The sequence below is a fragment of the Diplodia seriata genome (assembly GCF_021436955.1).
Source record: "Diplodia seriata strain FDS-637 chromosome Unknown scaffold_3, whole genome shotgun sequence".
Lineage (NCBI taxonomy): Eukaryota > Fungi > Ascomycota > Dothideomycetes > Botryosphaeriales > Botryosphaeriaceae > Diplodia > Diplodia seriata.
Window position 1 is genome coordinate 1073982 of NW_027117310.1, and position 8271 is coordinate 1082252.

Genomic DNA, 8271 nt, shown 5'->3' on the forward strand with positions numbered 1-8271 from the left:
CATGGCGCAGACCAGTGGCTCGGGAAGCAACGCCAGAAGCCGGCTGACATGCCTTTCGCGCACAAAACGCGCTTGGAAACGACGAGAGACATTATCCTACGAGCTCGTGCCAAGCTACAACCTTTTACTCCTGGCACACCGGCTGTCCCAGGAAACGACAGCGAAACGAGGCCGATACCGGACGAAGACATGCAGGATGATGACAAATCCATCCTCCAAAGCCCATTTTGGGTTTGCCACAAAGTTCTGTACGAGACGGAAAAAGGCCAGATCCTTGTTTACCGACAGCATGATCCATACAATAGAACAACAGATGTAAGCGTTGATGCCCGAGTTTGATTTCAAAAAACATGTGCTCACTGATGCATGGGGAAAAGAGGGCGGTGATAAAGAGAGAGTGGATGCGCCGCCACGCATCTGCAGGCCCCGCAAACCATCCTCTAAGTCCCGAAGAGAGTGAAGTTCATACTTTGGTCGGTACCATGTGCCGGAGGTATACGGTCGAACATAGGGCCGATCGTCTCCGTCCATGCGGCAATGGCATACTCAAAACGATCGCCGTGGAATGGATTCCGCATGGTACAGTCTCGGACCTGATTGATCACTACGACACTAGCAAGCATATGATTCCAGAGCCTTTCTTGTGGTACGTTAACTATGCGGAGTAGGATTGCAGTTGATATGGGAGGAATTGTAGATCTCTAATTGCTTTGAATTCAGGTATTGCCTCCGCGCCGTAACGGAAAATTCACTCGTCTGTTGGAATGGTCATGCGGGAAGGGGCCTGCAGATAGGGTGGGAGCACATCGTAAATTGCGATATCAAGCCTTCAAACGTATTTCTCGGCGCCCCCGACCCAAATGAACCTATGGTATGGGCACGACGATATCCCCAGGTAAGTCGATGGTCATTATTTATGCTTGGAACACGACCTCTGACGTAACCAGCCCAAAGTTGGCGACTTTGGAGGCGCCTTCATGACGCATAGTGGACTAGATGATACCTATCATCCAATATCTTACAGACGGCGTATGAACCCACCCGATTTCCGAGGCTATGGGACGCCAGGGCACTTCCCGCCGGTAAGAACACCCTTTGGTCATCCCAGGCGTTCATTATTATTATTTTTTCTCGTATGCGTCTTTGGAGAGTTACCAGAAAAGTTGGGCGCCTGACGTGGATATTAAACAGGAGAGCCTGCCGCAGGGAAGTGGCCAATTGTCAACAATCTTTCTATTCGACGCGTCCAAAGCTCCAGCCATGGAGACTAGGCTTTCCACTGAGCTCCAGGGAGAGGACGCCTCGGTTCACTCGTGGACGATGGTCTGGCAGATCGGCATGCTGATGTGGTGCATGCTGTCCACCAACTCTACTGGGAGTTCTAACAGGCAACAAAACCAGATTGTAGTCGACTTCTCGGACTCTGGTGGCAGCCGAGATCTGCCGGCCAGGGAAACAATCAGAGGTTCATCGATGAGACCGGCGTACTCGGGCAGGTTGGTGGAGCTGGTGTATCAGTGCCTCGCCTTTCTCCCGCAGGATAGGATCGGCCTGGAAGAGCTGTTTGATCAGGCGGTGGAGGGATGTAATGACATGGCTGCCTTGTTCGATGGGCTTGAGACAGCCCCACCACCGGCTGGACCGAATGGCGTGAGCTTTGTGCCGGACAAGTATCCGGTGGGGCAGAACGTACTGAACGACACGGATTAGCCCAGGGGTGAAGTGCTTTTCCTGTCTTTGAGTTGAGGGCGAAAGCACACGATCCTCGGATGCATTCATTCATTCATTCGTCAGTTAATGGAGTAGAAAAAGAAGTTTGAAATTTCAGTTTGATCTAAATCGAACGGGCGTCTGGAAATGATTCTCGTCGAGGGCGAGAAAGTGATGGCGTGGTGTTGACTGGAGGGGCTGGTCCCTGCGCGATAGATCTTCGCCGCTTTCGGTAAAGTGCGGCGGAGCGAGGTTGATCCGATCGGCGGGGGACTATCCCTGCCTCGCCGCACGTCACAGCTGAGCCGTTCCATCGCCGCCCATTGACCTCGCTCCCGTGCTGACACCCCCATTCTCTTTGTCTGACCAACCTTGTCTTCTTACCTACCTCCACCTGTGCGACTCCTCTCGCCAAGCGCTCGCTGTTGCTTTGCAGGCTGCTTGATGCGCACTCACGACGCCGCTCAGCCTACCCACCTAGCCGCAGCCTGATCGTCGCCCGTCCTTGTTGTCTACCATGACGCCGCCTGACCCGCACCGAGGTCGTCGCGACGACCGAGGCTATGATGAATTCGCCCGGCCTTCGTCCTCCTACCGCGTTAGAGACCGAAGCAGCGACTATGACAGCTACCACCGGGCGCCCTCATCGCATTCATCCCACTACGACCGCCCCGATGATGCTTATTACTACGACCAGCCCCGGCGCAGATTGAGTCCGGACTACGAGGCATACTATGACCGCGACCGGCCTCGCGAATATCACTATGATGACCGTCGACGTGGATCCCGGCCGTCGCGCTCCCGCTCGCCTCTCCGCGGCCATCGCGACGGGCCCGAGCGGCGCGGCTATCGCGGCGCTTCCTACGATTCGCAAGAGAACTATATGGGTACCTCATTAGCATCATGATGACGAGTTAAGACACCCAAGTATTGCAGTCTTAACTAATGACCTTTTTTGTCTCCTGAAGATTACCATCGCTCGGATCGTAGCCAATCGCCCCACCGCAGGAACGATGACAGACACCACAGGAGTGGCTCACCCCAGTCTGCTGACCATGAGCCGCTCCCTCCACATCCGGCTAGCGTTATCCGCCAACATGCTCGTAACGCGCAGCACGACTCAACCCATGACGGTCAGCACACGCAGTTCCTTCTTGTGTCTGGTCTAGACCCGTCAACCGGTGAAAAGGCCCTGGCTGAAGGATTGATCCGTCTCTACAAGGCCGACGGGGATGCAGTTGACCCTCCCCAACCGTCTGCTGGAGCAGGGCTCAGGTCGACGGCGCTTAAGCCTACCTCCGTGCCCAGAAATCCCGGTGCGAAGAAGGATAGTTTGAAGCGTGTCTTCTTGATCCGGGAAAAGAGGTCCGGTTGTAGTTGCGGCTATGGACTGGCTGAGTTCCACAACAAGGAGGTGCGTGATTGGCTTCGCATCGTCTCCACAGATGACTGACCTTTAACAGGAAGCGAAAGCGGCGTACGAGAAGTTCGTGTACGAAAAGGGCCTTACGATCTCTTCCAAAGGCGTTTCTGTTACTTTTGCCCACCTCGGAGTATTTGTTCCGGCAAGAGAAGGAACTCCAGACGAGTACTCTCACCTAGCTGGCAGTGAAACGACTCAGCGTTTTGAGTACCGTATTCCAAGGCTGTTCGCCAAGGAGGAAATGGTGTCGGAGCAGCCGCCCGAGGACCCGAAACCGCTTGAGGCATCACAGCCTTTACAGAAGGGGGGCAGTGATGGCAACGGGACAGACCAGGGAGAGAAGAAAACAAAGAAGAGGAAAGCGGAAGAAAATCCGGCTCCAAAAACCAAGGTGAGTTAGCAACATGGAACCTGCCAGTATACGTGGAAGAATATCCTTGTAACAGCCATCAGAGTCGCATGACCATATCAGCTTTCGACACATGGAAGCAGAGACAGACGGAACTGGGCCGAGAGGAGCCCCAGAAGGCACTACACACAGACCCCCTTGTGAGTTTTGAGGAGGGCAAGTGCTACCTTTGCGGCCGCGTCTTCAAAGGTGACACGTTGAAGGCCCATTTGGAAAAGTCCGAGCTGCACAAGAAGAACCTCATGAATCAAGAGGAGATCGCAGCCGGTTGGGAGAGGCTCAAGAAGGCCCATCCAGATACTGTAGTACCCACAGTTGCACCGCCTTCCCCGCCAAAAGAGTTCCGAGATCGTGCCAAGGAGCGTCGAAAGCAGTTCGGCAGAACGGCACCCCCGGCGAAAGGTTCTAGCTCTCGCCCGAAGGCCCGGTCTCCGTCTCCAGCTCCAGAGCCCAGTATTGGGGCGAAGCTCCTTGCCAAAGCTGGCTACACAGCAGGCTCTGGCCTGGGTGCATCTGGAAGTGGCATCACGGCACCTGTTGAGGCTCAGATGTACCGGCAAGGTGTTGGTCTGGGTGCAGAAGGGGGCAAGATCGGAGAAGCGCACACGGTAGCGCAACAAGACTATTTGCAAACCGTTCAGGCTTCGGCAAGGGACAGATACAAGGCGCTACAGGAGCGCGACGCCTGAGCGACGGGAGCCACTACGATGGGACGAAGTGCCTGGAAAGTGCATGACATTTGGAAAGTGGGAAAGGTGCTGGATTGCCAAATAGGATGGCCGAGTACGGCGATTTGCACGTGATCTGGACCAAAGTTGAGCAGGTAGTGTATTTATAGGCACTGGCATGGCGAAGATCAATGAATGGGAGCTTGGGGTGTCGGGTGTCGGGTGTCGGGTTCTGGCAGTGGTTTCTCCATGTCTCACAATGTGGGGCAGGCCTTGCGTTGGCTGTCTCGGTGAAAGGAAAAGCGAGCGCCAATTTCATATCAAGGCGTTAGTCTCGCGCCAGGACTGTTGCGCGCGCGCGACCACGGCCGCTTGTGGTAGTTTCAATAGTTTGTCAGAAACCTTAATCCGCGGAGAGCTATAATAATTTCAGCGAGGCGACCCTCATAGTAGAAGCAATACCCGTCGCGGATTTGGAAAGACAGGACATGGCGAAGCGACCGCCGTTATCGGGCAATGATGCTCGATCGCAGTCCTATTTGCGTTCCTCTTCCATCTTGCTTGTTGCCCTTCTTTAGCCGTTGCGCAATCTCGCAAGAAAGGTGGAGCATGCTCCGGTGCGCTTCGGTGTCCTTTATCACGGATGGAAATTTGACGATGGATCCTGCGGTCTGGCCGCTCGGGCGACCGCAGGGTCGTTCGCGCCTTACGACGTACCACGAGTCGAGTTGAGTCGGGTCGATGGGAGCCGCAGCGCCCAAAACGGCCGCCAGCGATAGGCGGGGCACCGCAGACCCTGCCAGGGCGCGAGCACGCGGAGGCCGCCATCCGAATGCCCGCAAAAGAAACACGAGCGATCGGGAAATAAGAACGGGCTTGCAGCGTGATCTTCCCCGTCGAGTCGTTGTTGTCGCGGTCGGTGGGAGCCGAGCGGAGGAAGATGCCGGTTCGAGAGACAGTGACCCTAGCGCCAGGGCCGAGGCAGCCCTGTGCATTCTGCTTTAGGCGATCGTCCCGGCGGCTGTCGTGGCTTCTGTCTGCACCTCTCCAGCGTGAGACTCTGCTGACTGGCGGCGGCATCGTCGTGCAGGCGGCACCTTCGACGACCACACATCGCTCGAGGCTCACTCACCGCCCTGCAGGTGCGGCGGGACAACCGCCCGCGCCCGCGCGCTTGTCGCTCGTGCGCGCAGGCTGCTTGGGGCCGGGCCCGAAGGGTCCAGTGGCCAGAATAGTGCCGCGGGGAATAGGCCCACCCTAACACTCCTCGTCATGTCAAATTGAACGACGCAACGTCTGGTGCCATACAGCATTGCCGCGTGGTGGCTCGCGCTGCCCGGCAAGCCAGGTTTCAGTGCCCGACGATCGACGGCCGGTTTCGAGAAAGGATACGCAGCCGTGGCTTGTTTCATCAATCCCCGACGACAGGCCCGTGTCGGCCGCACGCGTGATTGGCTGCGCGATGATTGCTCAAGCATGCTCATCAGGTTGCGCGCTTCAGGGGCGCTTGCGAGTGTGCTTGTGTCTGCGCCTGGCAGCTCTTCGCCGGCTCTCCTCTGCTGTGATCGCTGCGCTCCTCCGCCAATTGCCTCTGCGCCAGCCAGCTGCACTCAGCCCTGCGCGTAGCTCCCCGAGCCCGACACGCTCCCCATATCAGGGCCTTATCTTGCCTGGCGCAAAGAGCGACATCCGTCTTCCCGACTTTAGCAGGTACTTTCATTTACAGATCCCTGGCAGGCATAAGTTGGCGCTGGGCGCCCCGCCTGCGCGTCGCGACCAGCCGACTTGATCAATCTCGTGCTGACCTCAGTCCTGGGCGCGCTGCAGATACCCTCGGTCACGTCCTGTTCCCTTGTACACGGCTGGTCCTGTGTCTCAAGTGTGCGTAACGCCGACCTTGCAAGCTAGCCTGTCTGGTCCGTGAAGCACCCATAGTCTCCATTGATACAAGCCTGCCCGGCGCGACTCGACTTCGCACCGCTCTGTAGCTTCGTTCAAATGGCGACTTCACCCGCCACCGACCAGCCCTCCGGCAAGCCCGCCGACTCACAGGCTGAGCCGCGCCGCACCAGCTTCTCCTTCCTCCGCCGTCAGAAGTCCAACACCGGTCTTGCCGGCCGGAGCACATCGGGTAGCAAGATGAGCAAGAAACAGAAGGCGCTGGCGCAGGAAGAGCTCTTGCGGCAGCAACGCGAGGCCGCCGCGCTTCCCAAGCAGCCGCCGCAGCTTCCCTCGCCGCCGCCGCTGCCCACAATCAACACCTTCGGCGGCGAGAACGCTCGCGACTCCTACCAGCTCGTCTCGCGCGCTGCTCGCGGCCATCACCAACAAGGTCCTCCGCCTGTCACCAGACCCTCCATGGACTACAAGACGCCCACCTCACCGCAGGCTTCTATGCCTTTCCCTCCCATCCCCGGAAGCCCCGTCAACCCCAACGCCGGCGAGTACGTCGATCCGTACGCTCGCACTGAGAGCATGACCCACCGCGGCCGCTACAGCTACGCGAGCACCGCCGTTAGCACGGTCAACAGCCCGCGCCGCGTGCGCAGGAGGAAGGATCCCACGCCGTTCAAGTAAGTTGCCGATCTCCCGCCCCGCATATCGCCACTGTGTTACTCACCCGCCATTCCCCTTGCAGCATTCTTGTCATTGGCGCGAAGAGCGCCGGCAAGACGTCCTTCATCAACTTTCTCCAGACTTCGCTCAGCTTGCCCAAGCACAAGCGCGTGCAGACTCCGCCGCCGCAGCCTCCGAACGATCCGGACTCGCCTTTCACCTCGCAGTATCTGGAGACCGAAATTGAGAATGAGCGCATTGGCGTGACGCTCTGGGATTCGCAGGGTCTTGAGAAGAACGTCGTCGACCTCCAGCTTCGCGAGATGGCCTCGTTTATCGAGTCCAAGTTCGAGGAGACGTTTTCCGAGGAGCAGAAGGTCGTCCGCTCCGCCGGCGTGCGCGACACCCATATTCACTGCGTCTTCTTGCTGCTGGACCCGATGCGCTTGGAGGTCAATGCTGCCGCTAACCGTGGCATGACCCCGGGCAAGTTTGCTGTTAAGCCCAGCGTAGTGGGTAGCCTCGACGACGACTTTGATCTCCAGGTCTTGCGAACTCTTCAAGGCAAGACTGCCGTGGTCCCTGTGATCAGCAAGGCCGACACCATCACTGCGGCTCACATGGCGCATCTCAAGAAGTCAGTGTGGAACAGTTTGAAGCAGGCGCAGCTTGATCCCTTGGAGGCCCTCAGCTTCTCGGACTCTGATGAGGAATCGGCATTCGACGAACGCGAGGAAGACGAGTTTGAAGACTCCGACGAGGAAAGAGAGGGAAAGCGTGCGGACATCAGCGACAGCATGGAAAAATCGGACTCGAATGGATCCGACGACGAGTCGTCAACCTCGGCATCCTCTCCGCCGCCCCAGTCTCCTTCGGGGGAGATCAAGAAGCACGCTCGCAGGGTTTCCACCATGTCTGCTCAAATTGAAGATGAAGAGGAGCCTGTGATTCCCCTCAGCATTATTTCCCCTGACATGTACGAGCCTAACGTCATTGGTCGCCGCTTCGCGTGGGGATTCGCTGACCCCATGAACGCCGAGCATTGTGACTTTGTGCGTCTGAAGGAGAGTGTCTTCAGTGAATGGCGCGCTGAACTCCGCGAAGCAAGCCGGGAGAGGTGGTATGAGGGCTGGAGGACAAGCAGGTTGAAGAAGCGTGCAGGCGGTGCCACTACCCCAAGACGCATGACGGACAGCAGCCCCGTTCTGGGGAACGGTATGACCGCATACTAAGCAATAAACCTACGACGGGATCTCAGCGACTCTGAGATGCGACGTTCACCCTCTGAGATGCGATGTTCACCCTTCCCGGTTGCCGGCTATATCCATCCACGATCTCTGCTTGAGATTCCTCGAGTTTCTTTTTGTCTGTACCTCATTCCAAGAAAATTCTCTTTCCGTTTATGTCCCAGGGCAGGGCCACCCTCTGAGCCCGTTACGGCAATACCCCTTCATACCCGCAGCACGACGTGCGCAGCAAATCAATACCCCACCAACAGCCCTGAA

General features: G+C 57.5%; 2 protein-coding genes across 2 annotated transcripts; both read left to right on the forward strand.

Annotated features, from left to right (window-relative positions):
• Nucleotides 1-2807: 2807 nt before the first annotated feature.
• Nucleotides 2808-4231, forward strand: SLS55_003048 (uncharacterized protein; the record flags this gene model as incomplete). The annotated part of the gene is given in 4 exon segments (XM_066774528.1): nucleotides 2808-2813; nucleotides 2825-3124; nucleotides 3174-3524; nucleotides 3587-4231. 4 exon segments carry the CDS (start codon nucleotides 2808-2810, stop codon nucleotides 4229-4231), a joined length of 1302 nt encoding a protein of 433 aa, XP_066634647.1.
• A 2337-nt stretch (nucleotides 4232-6568) lies between these two features.
• On the forward strand, nucleotides 6569-7998 carry SLS55_003049 (uncharacterized protein; the record flags this gene model as incomplete). The annotated part of the gene is made up of 2 exons (XM_066774529.1): nucleotides 6569-6783; nucleotides 6849-7998. The coding sequence occupies 2 exons, from the start codon at nucleotides 6569-6571 to the stop codon at nucleotides 7996-7998; spliced, it is 1365 nt and encodes a 454-aa protein (XP_066634648.1).
• Nucleotides 7999-8271: the final 273 nt, after the last annotated feature.